The 18,531-nt window shown below is 48.5% G+C and overlaps 1 protein-coding gene across 6 annotated transcripts in view; it reads left to right on the forward strand.

Annotated features, from left to right (window-relative positions):
• Window positions 1-1,249: 1,249 nt before the first annotated feature.
• LOC115080765 overlaps window positions 1,250-18,531 on the forward strand; it is a 133,636-nt gene continuing 116,354 nt past the window's right edge. For 4 of the 6 annotated variants that reach the window (XM_029585158.1, XM_029585161.1, XM_029585162.1 and 1 more), the window contains exons 1-2: window positions 3,996-5,003; window positions 15,878-16,104. In XM_029585158.1, the coding sequence (XP_029441018.1) occupies window positions 4,992-5,003; window positions 15,878-16,104 (239 nt within the window). In that variant the 5' untranslated portion in view covers window positions 3,996-4,991. Of the gene's footprint in view, window positions 1,665-3,995; window positions 5,004-15,877; window positions 16,105-18,531 lie in introns of those variants that run through there. The other 2 variants (XM_029585159.1, XM_029585160.1) reach the window with 2 other exon arrangements.

The raw sequence follows: 18,531 nt of genomic DNA on the forward strand, positions 1-18,531 counted from the left end.
GGGGTCTGCAATTCGGGCTAATTGAAAAAAGGGGCGCGCGGTTCCTATGGGAACCCTGGCTATGGGCGCGCGTCTGAGCGCGTCGCACATAGGCCCCCCCCCCGCGACACAGCGCTTGCTACAGGAAGGGCCTGGCACCACATTACATTGGGCGTGCGTGCGTGCATGGAGCACGCCTGCCCTGCCATAGTGTTTGTATATATTATGTATCCCACCTAGACTTAAAAGATCTAGAAAAGGCTTCCTCAACATGCCTGAGGAAGGGATGAATGCTGTGATGAGAGCTACTGTGAAAAGTCTCTGGATTAAGTAAAAAGTAGATAGAACAGTATTGTTGCATACCTGGTCGCCCTAAGAGTGGGGGGTAGCTCACACACACTTTCTCAGAGATGCTCACATACTGACTCGTATTCTCACACTTTTGAAAGCCCCCTCTTCCATTGCTGTTCATGTATTCAGTATGTACAGCATACTGTACAGCCCAGCAGCAGCATGTAAAGTTGCTGGGCTTGCTGACAGCCCTCAGCAGCCACCTTTACACTTCCACCTCCTCCCTCTATTCGTTCTGGCTCATGCTCTTGTACATTCCTGGGGCACTCTAGGTCTCACTCTTGCACTTTCCTGTGCCACCCTAACCAGAGGAGACCTCAGTCTTGTACAGGCCTGAGGCAGTCTAGCCAGAGAGGTCCCATTCTCTTAGCCATGCCTGTGTCACTCTAGCCAGAGGAGGACTCACTCTTTTGTACATCCCAGAAACACACTCCCTTACAATTTCCTAGGGCACTCTAGCCAGAGGAGGTTGCACTTTCTCGTACATTCTTAGGGCACTCTATCCGAAGGAGGTCTCACTCCCTTGCAGTTTCCTAGAGCACTCTAGCCAGAGGAGGTTGCACTTTCTCGTACATTCTTAGGGCACTCTAGCCAGAGGAGGACTCACTCCCTTGCAGTTTCCTAGGACACTCTAGCCAGAGGAGGTTGCACTTTCTCATATTCTTAGGGCACTCTAGCCAGAGGAGCTCGCACTCTCTTGTACATTCCTGCAGCACTCTAGCCAGAGGTCACATTTTCTTGTTCATTCCTGTGGCACTCTAGCCAGAGGAGGACTCACTCCCTTGCAGTTTCCTAGGGCACTCTTGCCAGAGGAGGACTAACTCCCTTGCAGTTTCCAAGGGCACTCTAGCCAGAGGAGATCGCACTCTCTTGTACATTCGCGCGGCACTCCAGCCAGAGGAGGACTCACTCTTGCACATTTTTGCTTCCTGATATACTCCTTAAGTAGGGAACCCAATAGAAATTTTAGAACTGCGAGGAAGTGGCTAAATTAGCTCTCTGTTACATTCACGGTTCTAAAATCTCCACCAGGTTCAATAAGTCACCAGATCTAATGGCCAAATTGGCAACATCCCAGCGCGCTGTCCAGAAAAAGAGACGGGAAGAATGTAGGGAGAAGACACGAACCCAGCAAGAGGGGCGGGACTTCCTGCCTTACCAATAACCATTGGCCGCCGAGTTATCTAGGTAGGCAGGGAGGGGGCGGGGTCAGTGAGACTCCTCCAGTATCCTAGTGCCCCCTATCGCCCACCGGCTAGCCCATGGAGAGTGGGCGAGGCAAGCACGTGTGCAGTGAACGCTCGCTTCGCTTTTTTTTAACCTTTTCCTGGCCGGTGAGTTGTTTCTTTGCTCCTGGTTTGTTTGTTGGTTTTTTTTACTGTAAATGTTTTAAGTTTCATTCGTCCCGCACCTAATTAGCAGCTTCAGATCTATACTTCCCCCTTACTAACCAGCAAAAAATCCCAGCAGAACTATTTTATTTATTAGAACAAATGCGGTTATTATTTGGCACGGCCCGGGGAAGTCATGATCAATGTATACCTTTTTCTTAAATTGATGTTGGTCTGCTCACTTATTTGCTTGGGTTTCCTGCCCGCTCCTCCTCGTTGCATATAGGCAACTTTCCTTAGGTTAAAAATATCAGAACTACAAGTCCCGTAGTGCCCCGGGGGGGAGTGGGCGTGGCGGCAAACGATCATGTACCCCTGTTGCTTTCTCCTGAAGAAAGTACAAAGGTGATCGGGGTACCAATCTCGCATTCCACCCCTCTCCCCGGTGAAGTCGATGGGTTGATTCAATCCTGCTTTTATCCCTATTGTCTGCAGGATGTGTGTATAGCTTATTTAAAGTATTTTGGGAGGTCGACTGGACCGTGTGTCCGGTCGGCCAAGATAATAAGGTGCCAGGCTCACAAAGGGAGCAGGCCCCTTTTGGCAGTAAAGATATGACCGAGGTGGGGGGAGGACTGTGAGTGAAGCAGATATTTGGTTAAGCAAGGGTTAAGGAGAAGGAAGGGGAGGGAGATGATGCAGGGGAGGTTTGTAGGTGCTGGCTGACTTGCCAGCCGTTATTATAATTCAAGGTGCTGGCTGGGTGCTATTGGCCCTATGGCTTGCCACATAAAGGGGCAGGGGGGAGGAGTTGAGCTGGGAGAAGCTGGCAGCGTTATCTTGCTGGCATCTCCGCAGCTGCTTGGCCGCTTCCCCCCCCCCCCCCCCTTATTATTATGTCTTTGTTAGGGGTATGTTCTGTCGCAGCTTGGGGGGTTCTGATGTGGCGGATTGCCCGAGCTAATTTGGTTCCTATGTACTATTGTTAAGTTACGTTCCTGCTGCAACACTGCCTTGTTGACAACTGGGGGTAGCTGTCGGACAAGGACCCCTTGCTGGGAGGTGGCTTTGGAACATGCTAGCCAGGGGGCTAGGGATGATCATCTTGCTGGGAGGTGGCCGATGACTGGTGCGTGTTCCACAATGTTAATGGTACATAATGTTCATGCATATGGCTCTGGCATCTTCGATGCATTTGATTAAAGCTGCGGCCCTTGTTAATTCCAATATGTCTTCTGTGTATCATTAATTATGGAAAAGGGTGGATGTCCTGGCTGCCTATATTAATTACCTGCTCCTCCAGCAAGGTATTCGGGGCAAGGCCCAATAGAAACATACATCATAAACTTCAACGTAAAAATATCAGTCTAAGTAAAATAGTTCTGCGTTCCCAACCTGAGGTCTGCCATGCCATCCCAGGGGTGTCCTCCAGAAGGGATGCAAGTAAGGTCAGCTAGGGGAGAAAAGGAGTGGACTGCTGCCACAGGCCAAGAGACAGAGCCCATTATGGCCCCGAAAACTTCACCTCACATTGCTGCAGACCAGGAGGAGGAAGGACAGAGAAAGGCCCTCCTCAGGAAATAGGTACCTGAGGCCACAGAAACTTGCCCAAGGTCGCAGTGCCTGTTGGACGAAGGAGGGTTTGAACCCTTGCTCTCCCTGGTTCCTAACACCATATCTCTGACCACTCGACCAGCCCCCCTTCTCCTTTAAAGTTTGTTTAGCGCAGAATATTTAACTTAAAATTCCCTGGCCCATTTCCAAACAGTTTCTCCCAGCAGGGATTCAAAGCCTTCAACTCGACTGCTGGCCATGCAAGTGCCTCCTTCCAGTTTTTTATGTTCTGCTGCCTCCATCTATTATGGCTGGGGTGGATTACTTTGCTAGGCATTTTGGGGAACATTTCTGCTTCTTTTAAGGGTCTGCATTAAGCAGCAGGAACCTTCCCAAAATCCCTAGCAAAGAAAAAAAAAAAAAAAAAGATTGTGGCTCGTGAGCTGGCTGCCAGCTTGGTATGGGAGCGGCAAGACTGCAGGTTCAAATATACAAAGCACCCTGTAGGATGTTCGTTTATAATCCTGAGCTGGCTTAAAGTCCTGGAGCAGGAGCTGGGAGAACTTTTCAGAGTGAAGTTGAGCGATCTAGGCAAGTGGTTGCGTGCGTGGTGCCTGTCCCTTTAAGAGAGGACTCCTGAAAGAGCCCTGCTAAGGTACTCAAATTAGCCGTGACCTGCAGGGTGAGATCTTATTGGCTGGCTCTTTGCTTGCCCCGCCCCATCCCGTTCTGATTGGCGAAGGCCGAGTAGCCAATGTGTGCACACCGGAAAAGGTTCTCTCCCCCCCCCTCCCGCCTACAGGAGAGGCAGGGGGAGAAGTGCAGACTATGGGAAGGAGTCTACGAATCAGTCAAAGACCTGGAGCAATATGGGATGGGGGGATGCCAAGGAGAGAGCTAGAAAGGGAAGGAGAGAAGTAGCAGTGAAAAAGAAAGCTGGGCAAGAACAAAGAGGTGGAGAGTAGGGTGGGGGAGGGAGCAGATAGGATTAATTCAGGCAAGAAAAAAAACAAAAAACCCCAGAGAGAGAGAGAGAGGTAAGAAAAGAGAGATCGTTTGTTAGCAGGTTGACCAGCTTTCGGATACGGTTTATAATCTCGCTCCAGTGCCCGTACAAGGGTCTTCAGCAGTCCCGAAAGCTTGTAAGCCTTCGCTAGCCACATCTGCACCCCACAACTGTGTGTGCATCCTCCGAACTGGCATTTTAGCCTGGGTGAGACGCCTTCTTCTGAGCAGTGGGGCTGGATGGCTCAGCTAAAACGAACAGAAGCATAAAAGCATCTCCGTGCTTTGTTTAATGTTTTAAGCTCCAAATGCAGGGCAGCTTTGGCCTTGGGGGTGGGGAGACAATGAAGTAAATAGGCAGCACATCCGAGCGGTGCTTGAAAGGTGAAAGGGAGAATGCGTGAACTGCTAGGCTTGAGGAACCTCATCTGAATTTGCATGAGGCTGAGGCTTTGAAGTGCTGATCAGTGGACACAAAAGGAAAACATGTCAGACTGTAGTTCTTTAAAGCCCTGGATCTGACGGCATACAGTAGGTATAAGGGTGAGGAAAGAGAAGCAGGCCATATGTGGGATGGTGGTCACTGTACCTACCTTTCAAATCTGTATTGTTTGTTTTGGGTTTTTTTTTCTGCCATGATAAATAAAAAAAGTTTCACAAAAGCAAAAGATGTTTTAAAGGAAGAAGCACTTTAGAGACGACTGGTCGGTTCCTGGGACGCTGTCTGAACCATCTGGGATCGGAGCAGCGCTGCGCGCGCATTGGACACCCATGGATTTACAGGTCAGTGGCTTTCTCACGTTAAAAAGTCATGACTGGGCACAGCCATCCTTTTCTCTTAATGACAGAGTGTTTTCCTCTCTCGCTGATCCCTCCACGAGAACTCCTGTGTATCTTGGCTTTTTGTCACATCACCACAGATGGGGATCTCTTATGCTCTGGTTTTATTTTCAGGTCTTGAGGAGATAGGGGTTTTGAGCTATATGGGTTGAGATTCGGGCTTTGCCTGTGCACGGTACAATAAGACCTCGGGAGGGGGCAGGTGCCATAACATTATGGCATGCCAGCCCTGAACATAGTAATGACGGCAGGAAAAGACCAAATGGTCCATCCAGCCTGCCCAGCAAGCGTCTTATGGTAGTAACTGCTGCTTCGTGCAGGTTACCCCCAAGCCCGATGATAAGGGTAGTAATGTTTAAAAATCAAAACCAAGGAACTGTCAAACCCATAACAAAGTTACTGCTAAGCACCATTTTTGCAGGGTGAGCAGCCTTCCTGCACCTCAGATGCATGACTGCAATTCTTGGCACTGAATCCCAGCTGCCAAGTCTTCGACCAAACTTTCTTAAAATCACTTTTCATTCTCTCCTGGCGTGTCCACTCTGTTGCAGATCTTAGCATCATCTCCAAATAGGCAAACTTTTCCTTCTATGCCTTCTGCAATGTCGTTCACAAAGATATTGAACAGGACCGGTCCCAACACCGATCCCTGCGGCACTCACTTAACACCATTTACCGTTACACACTGTCTCCTGTTATCAACCAGTATCCATGCCACACCTTGGCGCTCATTCCCAAGCTTCTCATTTTGTTCTTGAGTCTTCTGTGTGGGACCGTATCAAAAGCTTTACTAAAATCCAAGTAAATTACATTGAGTGCTCTTCCAATTCTTTTGTCACCCAATCAAAAAACTCAAATCAGATTTGTCTGATAGAGCCTTCCTCTGGTGAACCCATGCTGCCTTGGGTCCAGCAACCCTCCTGACTGCAGATCGTTCACGCTCCTTTCCTTCAGCGGTGTTTCCATCACTTTACCCACCACTGAGGTGAGCCTAACCGGCCTGTAGTTTCCAGCCTCCTCTCTGCTCCCACTCTTGTGAAGCGGGACCACCACCGCTCTTCTCTAATCACTCGGCACCACTCCCGTTTCCAGGGATCTATTGAACGGATCACGCAGCGGAGCCGCCAGCACAACTGAGCTCCCTCAGTATCCTGGGATGAACCTCACCTGTCCCCCATGGCCTTGTCCACTTTCAGTTTGCCTAACTCTTCCCACACTTTCTCTTCTGTAAACGGAGTTGTGTCTACCCCATTCCCATTTATGGTCTTCTCAACCAGCAACAGTCCTTCAGTTTGGTATTCAGAAAAGAAAATCCTGGAGAAGTATTTGTTTAATATTTCGGCCATTTCTTTGTCTCTCTCCTCGCACTGTTCTTTGTCACCTTTCAATGTCACTGTACCATTTCTGATGTCTCTCCTTTCTCTGATGTATCTGAAAACTGTTTTGTCTCCTCGCTTTATCTCTCTGGCCATCCTTTCTTCCTTCTGACCCTTTGCTTTCTTGATTACTTTCTTCATCTCCCTCAGTTTCACCAGATATTCTTCCCTGTGTTCCTCTTTTTGGGATTCTTTTTATTTCTCGAACGCTGTTCTTTTTGCCTTTATGTTTTCAGCCACCTCCTTTGAGAACCAGATGGGTTTCTTATTTCTCATGCTTTTGTTTCCTTTCCTAACATATAGATTTGTTGCCTTTGTAATTGCTCCTTTCAGTTTGGCCCACTGTTCTTCCACCTCGCCCATTTTCTCCCAGTCTTCTAGTCCCACCTCCAGGAATTTTCCCGTTTCGACAAAGTCCGTATTTTTGAAATTCAAAACTCGGGTCTTCGTGTGACTTCTCCGTAACCTATTTGCGACATCAAACCATACCGTCTGATGATCCCTGGAGCTGAGGTGGGCACCCACCCGGACATTAGAGACATTATCCCCGTTAGTGAGCACTAGGTCGAGTATAACTCCCTCCCTCGTGGGTTCCATTACCATTTGTTTGAACAGAGTCCCTGGCAGGGCATCCACTATCTCCCTACTTCTGTTAGATTCTGCAGAAGGGATCCTCCAGTCTACGTCCAGCAGAGTCTGGGATTTTATTACCCAGACTACGAGTATTTGTGGTCCTAGCTTTCCAGCTGCTCTTCCCAGTCACCTTTTCTGCTTTTTTGAACTGATTGATTTCGTTACTTCCTCTTCCCGTTTTTGCTTGGGGGGTGACATGCCAAATTCACTGGCCACCTCTGCTCCCTAGTTTAAATGCCTGATTTAGGTGCGATCTGAATTTCTCGCTTAGCATCCTCTTTCCTGCCAAGGACAAATGTAGCTCATCCTTGGCATACAATCCTCTCTTCCTCCATACACGCTGCTGGCCTCCAATGTATCCCAAACCACTTTGTGACGGAGTTGCCCCTTAAACCTGTGCAGGACCAGGCTAGGTGCCTAACCCGCCTTAATTCCCATCGAGGGAGAGTGCTCTGTGGCAGGGACCAGCTGGAGGGGGGAATCAGTTTGTGCGCCCAGCTGTGATCGAGAGGCTCCCCACCCCCCGTGTCTCCAGGAGTGAGAGCTCCTGACCTTCTCTGGGAAGTTTGGGGTTGGTAAAGAGTACTGTGAAGGTAAAGCACTTATTGTGGATAATTTGCTTTTTAAGTTAATAAGGTGGGGTTGCATGAGAAAAAGGCTGGAGTTGGCGGGCCTACTGCTCCAGCCCACAAGATGCATTGCTCAGCCAGCCTCGCACGCTTTCTTTGCACCAATTTTTTGAGCCACAAATTGACGTTATCCATACGGCAGAGCCTTTCCTTTCCCTGTCCATGAATATGTCTACTTCCCTAGAATTTGGGAATCTTTCCGTGCTTCACGGATGCCATTTCTAGCAAGGGCATTGGTTCCCAGCTGCTACTTTTCTTCTGTAATTGCATTGACTATCTGGTTGGTATTTCTACTGGCTGAGGATCCTGGAAGGTATTCTAACCGCTTGCGTCCCCGTACAAATGATTTTCCCAAGCTGGTGCCTCTAGCTACTTCCCTTTCAGACATCACGTCATTTTCTACTGCTGGAGCTTCTTCGTTATCCCATGCAGAAAGGGGATTATATAAGGGCGACTGGCCTTATCCTGCAAGAGCCCGCTAGAATCCATTTATTCCTGGGGTTTCTGAATCCCGAATGTCTGACGTCTCTGCGGGAGTGGATGCTGTAGAGTTGTACGTGCCGGGGGGGGGGAGAGCGGCATGTCCTGGCACACATTTGCCCTGGCGAACACTCTGCACGGGCCTGGTCTTCTCGCATCCTCGTGCCACTTGTTCCTTCCTCCTGGGACATCCAAAGTCTGGAACAGTAGGTTCCCACCAGGTCCCTTATCGCCAAACACGTGGTCTGCGACTTGCTGCTACGGATAATGCTGCCATAGTTGAAGAGGCACTGGCTCGTTGAGACGCTTGGTCGGCCAGCCCCATGTGTGAGGGGCCACAGGGCCACGTTCTCTCAACCGGTGCATCCCATCTGCAACCTCGCCAGTGGCAGAGAGAATGCAAGTGATTTCAAGGCAAAGTATACCTATACAGAGGGGGGATATCCACCATTGATTTTCTCCACAGACAAGTCGGTAAATGCCACAGCTAGAGTTTTATTGACGTACGATGTTGCCACAGGCGTTGATACAAAAACCAGCCAGTGTAAAGGGAGTAGGGGGGGGGGGGGGGGGGAGGCCTGTAACTGACCTATGTCATCCTGCATTGCAGGAGAGAGCTACCTCAGCTTGCCAGCAACTCTACACAAAGCCTCTAAGTCTAACTATCCCTCTGTGGTCCTACCTTGATTAAAAAATGGCTGCATCAATTGTGGTGATCTTCATAATATGCTATTGTATATGGAGTTGGCCGCTAATTCTTGGTTGGGGATGAGCAAGGTGATAGGGTATCAGTACGGACCCTGATCATTCCAGTCCAGTACCCCAGATCAGTCCAGACAAGTGGGTTTTGCATCCCTACCAGCAGATGGCAGCAGAGAACAAAACTTTGAGGCACTGCTACATAACTGAGAGCGCCCCCTGCAGTCCCTCAGTATTTCTCTGTCTCCAGCAGATGGCAGAGGTTCAAACCTGCAGTTAAGAAAGAAAGAAAAGGGACAGAAGAAGAGAAGTTAATGCTTCCTGAGGTGTTAGGTTTCTTCGTGGGCCATCCCTCAGGTTGAGCCGAGCGAGCAGGGGGGGTTGGTAATCCCTGATCAGCTTTAGCCCACAGCAGATCCAGGGGTCCTGGTTCCCTCTTATCTCCTGAAGGCTCCTTCCCAGAGGTGTTGCCAGCAGCAGGGACGTATTCCTTTTCTTTGCTTGAATTTCTTCCTTTGCTGTGGCTGCTGTTTCTTTAAAGACAAAAAAAAAAGTGCTACATTTTTCTTTCAGCAGGAACCGCTCTATCACTGGGGCAGGCCCGGGCTGGGGAAGTGAGCAGTGTAGCTCCTCTCTTCGTGGCTTCGGGCTGCTCGGGGAGCCGGAGGCTGCGTCGGCCTGTGTTCCCCCCCTCCCGCGTGCCACGATCACGCGGCTTCTGTTCCTCTGCAGCAGGCCCGGCCTCGTGGCGCAAGATTATTCCGCCGGCGGTTTCCCAGCACAGGAAGGCTTGTCGGGCTGGCAACCTGGTTCGGGGACAACTGAATGCAGTGGCGCTATGCTGTGATTCGTTTCTGGAGGGGAGGGGCCCTCCAGGGGGAGCGAGGCTGGTAGGAGAGCCACATTTTCCCAAGGTCCTGTCAGGATCAATGCTGGGAGCCTAAATACCCTGTCAGGCAGGAGAAGGGCTACAGCTTGGAAGGTGATGGATTCCCCTCCCCTGTTGTCTCCAACTATCTTGTTGGGGGGGGGGGGGGGGTGTAATATGCGAGCTCTGGGCCGGACAGGGGGCGAGGATGACGTGGCGTTTTCCTCAGAATTTGTCTTGCTTATGCATAAGGCCTTTTTAACCAGGGAAATCACTGGCTATAAAAGGGCCTTTCTGTCAGCTGTCGCATCCTGCAAAGAGGCGGAGGGGCTCCTTGGCCAGGGGGTCAGGGGACCTCCTTTGCCAGCCGGGCCAGAACCATCCTGAGGGGCCTGGCAGCTCAAATGATGTGGACCTGGTTGACCCGAAAGATGGGCTTGGGGTTGGTCTGAGGGTGGATCAGGATGACCCAGCAGATCTCAAGGCGGATGTCGATCAGGACAGGGATAAGGTCATGGCTGATCTGGAAGAAGTCCCAATAACGGAGGGAGAAGACTCACGGGTGGTTCGTCTGTTCTGTAAGGAGGAGTTGAGTCCCCTTATTTCCCATGTTCAGAGGGAACTGGGTATTAAGGTGGTCCAGGAGGAGTCGGACAATGAAGAGGTGGATCTGGTGTTGGTTGGACTCCGTGGCCCACGGACAGACTTTCCTCGCCCTAAAAGGATCAAGAAGCTGGTGAACCAGAAATGGGACTTCCCGGAGGCGAGCCTCAAGGTGGTTAGAGCCGTAGCAAAGTTGTATCCCCTCACGGAGGATATCCTGCCGCTGCTGGTATTGCCGAAGGTGGATGCTTCGGTCTTGGCGGTCTCTAACAAGACAACCATTCTGGTTGCGGGTTCGGCAGCGTTAAAGGACGCGCAGGATCGTAAGTTAGAGATTCATCGGGACAGGATGTTTGAAGTCTTGGCGCTGAGCCTGTGAGCAGCGATCGGTGGAAGTCTGACGCAGAGGGCCTGTTTTTATGCTGGGTCCAGAAGTCTCAGGGGGAAGTCTTCAGCAGATGCTGTTGTTAGTAGCCAGGCAACTCAGGTGGAGGCCAGGATTGCATATGAGGCAGACACGCTTTGACATGAGCTGGACTTTACCCAGGAATATGGTCGCGGTGGTCTCTGTGCGACATCTGCTGTGGTTGTGGAATTGGTCAGCTGCTGTGTGGTCCAAGTCTCAGCTCTGTAATCTTCCCTTTAAAGGATGGAAAATTGTTTGGGAGGACCTGAAACAATTGATGAAGTTTTTGGGGGGAGTCTAAAGGGAATAAGCTGCTGGAGGATGAGATATCAGGAAGTCTTTTACGCCTCGCTCTAGGTTTCGGGAGGTGCTGCGGTTTTCGTCCCAATAAGGGTTCTGCACTGTCTTTGGGGCAGAACCGGGGGCTCAGGTGGGCAGCAGTCCTTTTGAGGTGCCCATAGACTTCCCAGAGAGGGCTCTGACCAGGAGGCTTCACAATGAAGCCAGGCTGGTCCACTCTCTTGAGATCTATTTATTTATTTATTTACTTTTATATACCGACATTCATTGGAGTACATCACATCGGTTCACATTATAACAGTTGTAATAGTATGACAGGGGTGTCTTACTATTTATTACATTGTAACATTAAACTTTAATGGGTAAACATTAAACAAAAATAACATTAAACATTAAGGATTGGATATTGAAAATTCAATTTTAGAACTGGGCTAGAGTGCCTCTTAACAGATACAATATAGCATGTAACAGATATAATATATACAGTGTACCATATAACCAAATTTTAACTTGAGATTAAGGTGTCTTACTAATGATGGCGGTGGAAGGCAGTCTTATCAGTTTTACGAAGAGTGGACCAGGATTACCTCTGACCAATGGGTCCTAGAGGTAATAAGGAACGGCTATGCTTTACAATTTTTTTTCACCCCATCGCGGAAGCTTTCGTCGTGTCTCATTGCAGTGTCCGAGGCAAGCAAGCGGCGATTCGGGACACGTTGTCGCCTTTAGTTGCTGGTTTTGAACCCAGCTACACTAACTGCACTAACCACATCCTCTGGCAACAAATTCCAGAGCTTAATTGTGTGTTGAGTGAAAAAGAAGTTTCTCCGATTAGTCTTAAATGTGCTACTTGCTAACTTCATGGAGTGTCCCCTAGTCTTTCTACTATCCGAAAGTGTAAATAACAGATTCACATTTACTCGTTCAAGACCTCTCATGATCTTAAAGACCTCTATCATATCCCCCCTCAGCCGTCTCTTCTCCAAGCTGAACAGCCCTAACCTCTTCAGCCTTTCCTCATAGGGCAGCTGTTCCATCCCTTTTATCATTTTGGTCGCCCTTCTCTGTACCTTCTCCATCACAACTATATCTTTTTTGAGATGCGGCGACCAGAATTGTACACAGTATTCAAGGTGCGGTCTCACCATGGAGTGATACACAGGCATTATGACATTTTTCCTCTATCTGAAAAAGGAGAAATGTGATACTGTGAGTTCCCTGTTTTTTCCATATGGAAACGTTGCGGATGGTGATAGCGGCAGTTCGTCGTGCAGAGTTTTTGGGGCCTCGCTGGAATTGACGTAAGTCTATCTGCACATTCCCATTCGGGAAGAACATCAAAGTTTCTTCATGGTATGGTTCTGGGGTAACGTTTCCAGTTTCGGGCCCTAGTTTGGCGACTGCACCTCGCCCGTTCACAAAGGTGATGGTGGTGGTTTATACTTATCTGGACGACTTATCTGGACGACTGGCTTATCCACGGGAAATAGGAGGTGGTATGCCGGCAATCTGTGTGCATGGTGATGGATATGTTGCGGTTCTTGAGCTGGGTGGTGAATTTGGCGAAGAATCTCCTGAGCTTCTACCAAGATGCTGGAACACTTGGGGACGAAAATCGATACTCAGCTTGGCGCAGAGTGTTTCTCACCTTGGAGAGGATTCAGAAGTTACAATCCCAGGTGGTGCGGATTTTGGGGATGCCAGTACCCAGGGCTTGGGATTATCTTCAGGTCTGGGTTCAATGGCATCTGTTGAATTTGGTGCCATGGAATTTTGCCCACGTGCCTTCTACAGGGGTCATTATTGCGCTGGAATCAGTTGTCGGAGTTTCATCGGCCTTTACCGCTTCAGGGTACTTGCAAATCCAGTCTCTCGTGATGGCTTGGTCTGCCCAGTTTGGAGAAAGGGATGGACCTGGAGTTTCTGGACTGGGTTATAGGGATCACGGATGCCAGCCTCAAGGGTTGAGGGGCGATCTGTCAAGAACGGCTGATACAAGGACTATGGTCACCAGTGGAAGCATGCTGGTCTATCAATCGCTTGGAAATGCGAGCAATGTGCAGGGCATGGGTGGAATTCCTTCCACAAGTTCGAGGTCAAATGGTCAGAGTGTTTTCGGACAATGTGACAATGGTGGCTTATATCAATCGGCAAGGGAGCACGAAGAGTCATATGTTTGCCCAAGGAACCCAGGACCTTTTTGCCTGGGCAGAGCGACATTTGCAGCAGATAGCCGCTTCACGTGTTGTGGGAGTGGACAATGTGCAAGTGGACTATCTCGGCAGGCAACAGTTGGACCCGGGAGAATGGGAACTGTTGAAGGAGGCCTTTGGCCTTGTCCAGTCTCGTTGGGCAGTCCCCGTCTGGATCTGATGGCGTCAAGGAGCAATGCCAAGGCAGCAAGTTTCTTCGGCTGCAGATGATAGGTCACAGCCGAGGGCATAGACGCTCGGGTTCTGCTGTATGTGTTCCCTCCATGACCGTTAATAGGCAGAGTGTTTAGGCGCATCGAGCGGTGTCCAGGCCAGGTGGTGCGGAGAGGCTGCGTTGTCCGTGGTTCGCAGATCTGGTTCAGCACGCAATTGATGAGTCCCTGAGATTGGCTCAGTTGCAGAGGCTGTTAAGGCAAGGTCCTATTTTTTCGGATCAGGCGGATCATTTTTGCCTCGTGACTTGACTTTTGAGAGCAAGCCCTTGCGACAAAAAGGATACTCTGAGCCCATGATTTTCAAGGGCTTAGTTTACAATTTCTTGCGGGTTCAGGTGGTAGCCTTGGGGAATCTGAAATATACTCCAGGGAAAAAGTCGTTGGCCTCACATCCGGATATTGTGTGTTTTTTGAAGGGTGTGGAACATCTGTGGCCGCCACTGCTTAGATTGGGTCTGATGGGGAGTTTAAAATTGGTCTTGCAGGTGCTTTGTGGGCCTCCGTTTTCAGCCATTGAGGACCTCACGCTGAAGGTGGTGTTTTTGGGGGCGATTTGTTCATTCAGAAGGATCTCTGAGCTGCAGGCTTTTGTCCTGTAGGAAACCATTTCTGAAGATTTCGGACGAGGGGCTGTCTTTACGCAAGGTACCCTCGTTCCTATCTAAAGTGGTATCTTCATTTCACCCGAATCAGACTGTGGAGCTCCTGCCTTCCCAAATTGGTCTGCTGAGTTGCCGGAAGCAAAGGTCACGAATAGTTTTCGGCAGTCAGATCCTTTGTATTGTTTGGAGGTGCCAGAAATGGATGCAAGGCCTTGATAACGAGTTGACTGAAGGAAGCTATTGTTTCGGGCCTACCTTTTGTAAGGGGAGAAGGATTCCAGAGGAGTTGCGTGCACACTCGACTAGAGCCCAGGCAGTGTCGTGGGCCAAGTGTCAGTTAGTGACGCCGCAGGAAATTTGTAGAGCAGTGACGTGATCTTCTCTTCACACTATCTTGCCATTACTGTTTAGATGTTCAGTCTCCAGGAGAGCCGACCTTTGGCGAAAGTGTGTTGAGAGGGGGGGGGGGGGGGTCTTTCGCAGGCCTGCCCAGTGTAGGGGTGCTTTGGTACATCCCACTTGTCTGGACTGATCTGGGGTACGAATAGGAAAGGAAAATTTGGTTCTCACCTACTAATTTTGGTTCCTGAAGTACCACAGATCAGCTCAGAGTCCCAGCCCCTTAATGTTCTCAAGACCGTTAAGCTAACGCCATGTTCTGCCATGCTTACTGGGAAGAATTGTCAGAATGTATATGTACAGAACCTAAAGAAACTTGCCAGGTTGTGGTTAGCCCCTTGGGTTGATTTTGTGGTTTTTCAGTTTGGGGGGGGCTCCAACCTTTGGGTTTGGCGTTCGCTCTCATTTAGGGGGTTGTTGAGGAGTTGTTAACCTATAGTTGGCTTGGGTATAGGGCAATACTGAGGGGACTGCAGGTGGCACTGCCTCAAAGTTTTTAGTTCTCTGCCTCCGTCTGCTGGTAGGGCTGCAGAACCCTCTTGTCTGAACTGATCCGTGGTACTTCAGGAACGAAAATTAGCAGGTAAAAACCAATTTTCCTTTGGTAGCTTGAAAATTCCATTTAAAGAACACTCTCTTCTGAACATTGTTTACAACATAAAGGCCTCAAATCAGGCGATGGGGTTATGGGCGCCGTCCTTTGCAGTTTCTTGATCTTGCAGATGGGGTTCTATTATGCCGCCCTAGAAATATTACACATTTTGCAGGATTCCCAACGCTTGGCCCATGCACTTTGCCAGCGCGTGCAGTAACAAGTACATGGAGGTGCTCAGATGGGTGATTTTTTTAAAAAAGCAATGAGCAGCTAGGGTGAAAAAGTATGACCTGCTCAGAAATTGTGAGAGAATCCAGAGAATAATGGCCAATCAGAAGTATCTGGCAGGGGTCCACGTCACTGGGAAGGCTATTTGTATTTCATATTGGTTGTACGCCACTAGAGCTCTGTTGAGAATGTGTGACTTTAAAAAAATCAGAAAAAAAAAGAAAGATAAATGCATACAGGCATGCTGATGTTTAGTGGCATTGTTACTAGAGGTAACGTTACTGCTACAGGCCGCAGTGGTAATTTGTGCTCGGACCAGGCCATTGACAAACCAGTGATGGAAGGGTCAAAAGCAATCACGGCATTGTCACAGATACCTGGAGAACATGAAAACTTCTGTGGCCCACACGAGAGCAAATTCATATGTAGCTAGGTGATGCAAAAAAGCGATTACAGGGACTTGGTTGGATACAGAGGTTAGTTTCCATAGGGCCGATTATGTGTGTACAAAAAAAACGAAACCCTAAAATGTCAATAAAGTGTTTATAGTTTATTGCTTGTCTGTGGGCAGGCATACACGGCCCTGATGGAGGAACGAATGGAGAAGAGCAAGTTCCCGAGCTGGGAGGACCTCTGCGTCTTCCTAGATGTCTGGTGCGAGGAGAAGAAGGTGAAGTTTACCATCCGCCAGTCCGAGGCCTTGACCGAGGAGGATATCCGTCAGTACCCGGGGGGCGCCGAACGGGCCTGGGCCTTGAAGTACAACAGCGTACACCTGGGCTGCAGCAGCTGCACTAGGTACTGGTCCCAGTTTGTTTGGGGGGGGGGGGGGGAGGGGGTGTAGAGAGGTGGGAAAGCACCATGAAAACCTCTCGTTTTATTTTAGGGCAAGTGACCAGGAAGCTGACCGAAAGGGGAGGGAAGAATGTTTGAAAACAGACACATGGAAAATGACAGTAGATGGGCTAAAGGGATCTTGTAGCATCTACTGCGGAACTAGAGCGAAGATATAGAAAGAGAAAGTGTCTTCCCAAGGTCATAGTAAATCCAAGGTAGAGGCACAGCTTGGGCTGGCTCTAGGTGCCCCTCCGTCCCTGTGGCTCATTGCAAGGGTGTTGGAGTCTTTTCCAAAGATCCCTCCCTTCTTAATGTTTTGGAGCCAGCCCTCATGCCTTTGAAAGCAATATTATCAAGCAGTGACAACTGGGGCTCTTATTCGTGTTGGAGACCGAGAATACAATGTAGTTCATGGCAGTAATGCTGGTGTACAATCAAACAAAAGGTAGCCCAAACTGATTCCAGAATTCTACTCTCTCTTTTAACTTGAAGGAATCATAACCATTCTAGTCGTATTAGAAATCACTTTAATTGATAAATACATTCAATTAAAAAATATTCCATAATTTCAAATGATCTAACTACAAGGAAATCGCATCTAATGAACACGTTGGCAGTATTAGTTATACATAAACATCTGTAAAAACGTTACTTGTATACATTCATACCCACTCACACACAGGAAGAACCTATCTAATTGTACAATCAAATAATTTTACCTGAAGGAAATTCAGTTTTCAATCGGGCCGATACAGTGCACTGTTAACCGGCATTTGGATGTGCATTTTGGACGCGCTAGCTTTACCCCTTATTCAGTAAGGGGTAATAGCCCTAGCTTTACCCCTAGCTTTACCCCTTACCCCTTATTCAGTAAGGGGTAATAGCGCGTCCAAAACATGCGTCCAAGCCCCCCGAACCTAATAGCGCCCGCAACATGCAAATGCATGTTGATGGCCCTATTAGGTATTCCCGCGCGATTCAGAAAGCAAAATGTGCAGCCAAGCCGCACATTTTGCTTTCAGAAATTAGCGCCTACCCAAAGGTAGACACTAGTTTCTGCTGGCGCTGGGAAAGTGCACAGAAAAGCAGTAAAAACTGCTTTTCTGTGCACCCTCCGACTTAATATCATGGCGATATTAAGTCGGAGGTCCCGAAAGTTAAAAAAAAGTAAAAAATAAAATAAAAAATTTTAAATGGGCCCGCGGCTCGCGGGTCTAAAACCAAACGCTCAATTTTGCCGGCGTCCGGTTTCCGAACCCGTGGCTGTCAGCGGGGCTCGAGAACCGACGCTGGCAAAATTGAGCGTCAGCTGTCAAACCCACTGACTGCCGCCGCTTCCATCAAAAAAAGAGGCGCTAGGGACGCGCTAGTGTCCCTAGCGCCTCTTTTTAGTTTAGTTTAGTTTAGTTTTAGTTTAGTTTATTGTTGTTTATATACCGATGTATCAGACAAACCATCACACCGGTTTACAGGATTATAATAGTATAAGAAATACAATAATTCATAAAATAGTAACAGCTAAAACTACACAGGATAAGAATAAATTAGCTGTTAAGACAAATAGTATAAAGCTCAGCATAAAAACATCATAAAATTAACTATAAAATATGTAAAACAATCTAAAAACTAAAATACTGAATCGCACGCGCGCACAGGAGAGTGGCCTGTGCACTCGCCCGCTCTCCCGCGATTTTACTGTATCGGCCTGAATGCTTGTCTAAAGGTGCTCTTAGCTTGTTGAATAAAGGTATGTCGTATGTTCCAAGCAGCTTTTATGACTCTTTCAACCCGTATTGGTTTATGTCAATTGTTTTAGACATTGAAAATTATTTTTCTGACAACTCGTCAACATCCGAGTCGTCGACACGATTTGTAAAAAAAAAAAAAAGTCTAAATGGATGTCTCCGGAACCATTATAACGGTTTTTGAGGAATTTAGTATTACGAGACGTTCCGCCCTGGAGCAGCGTAGAATTCCCCTCAAACATAACCTGAGAAGAGGGGAATGGGCTGCCATTTCAGAATAGAGATCAGACCCAAACAGTATAAAACCTGCGGATAAGGGCGGAGGTACGGTAGTGTTGAACCGTAATAATTATCTGGAGGAAGCGTACGATACAACCATACGACACAGAATTTTCCTCACTTTTACACACACGGATCCTACCCACACTATGCAACAGGAGATTCACATCGTTCTAACGGATGCTTTAGATAGGAAATGAATACAAAATAAGTTCATTTTTACATCAGGAACACCCTGTCGTTCCAGTTATGCTTTGTGCCAAAAATTCACAAATCTTTGACAACCCCCTAGGATGCCCTATTGTATCTGGGAGGGGTTCATTATTTGAACCAATTGCCAAATATTTAGTATAGTACAGCCTTG

Source organism: Rhinatrema bivittatum, chromosome 19 (genome assembly GCF_901001135.1).
Source record: "Rhinatrema bivittatum chromosome 19, aRhiBiv1.1, whole genome shotgun sequence".
Taxonomy (NCBI): domain Eukaryota; kingdom Metazoa; phylum Chordata; class Amphibia; order Gymnophiona; family Rhinatrematidae; genus Rhinatrema; species Rhinatrema bivittatum.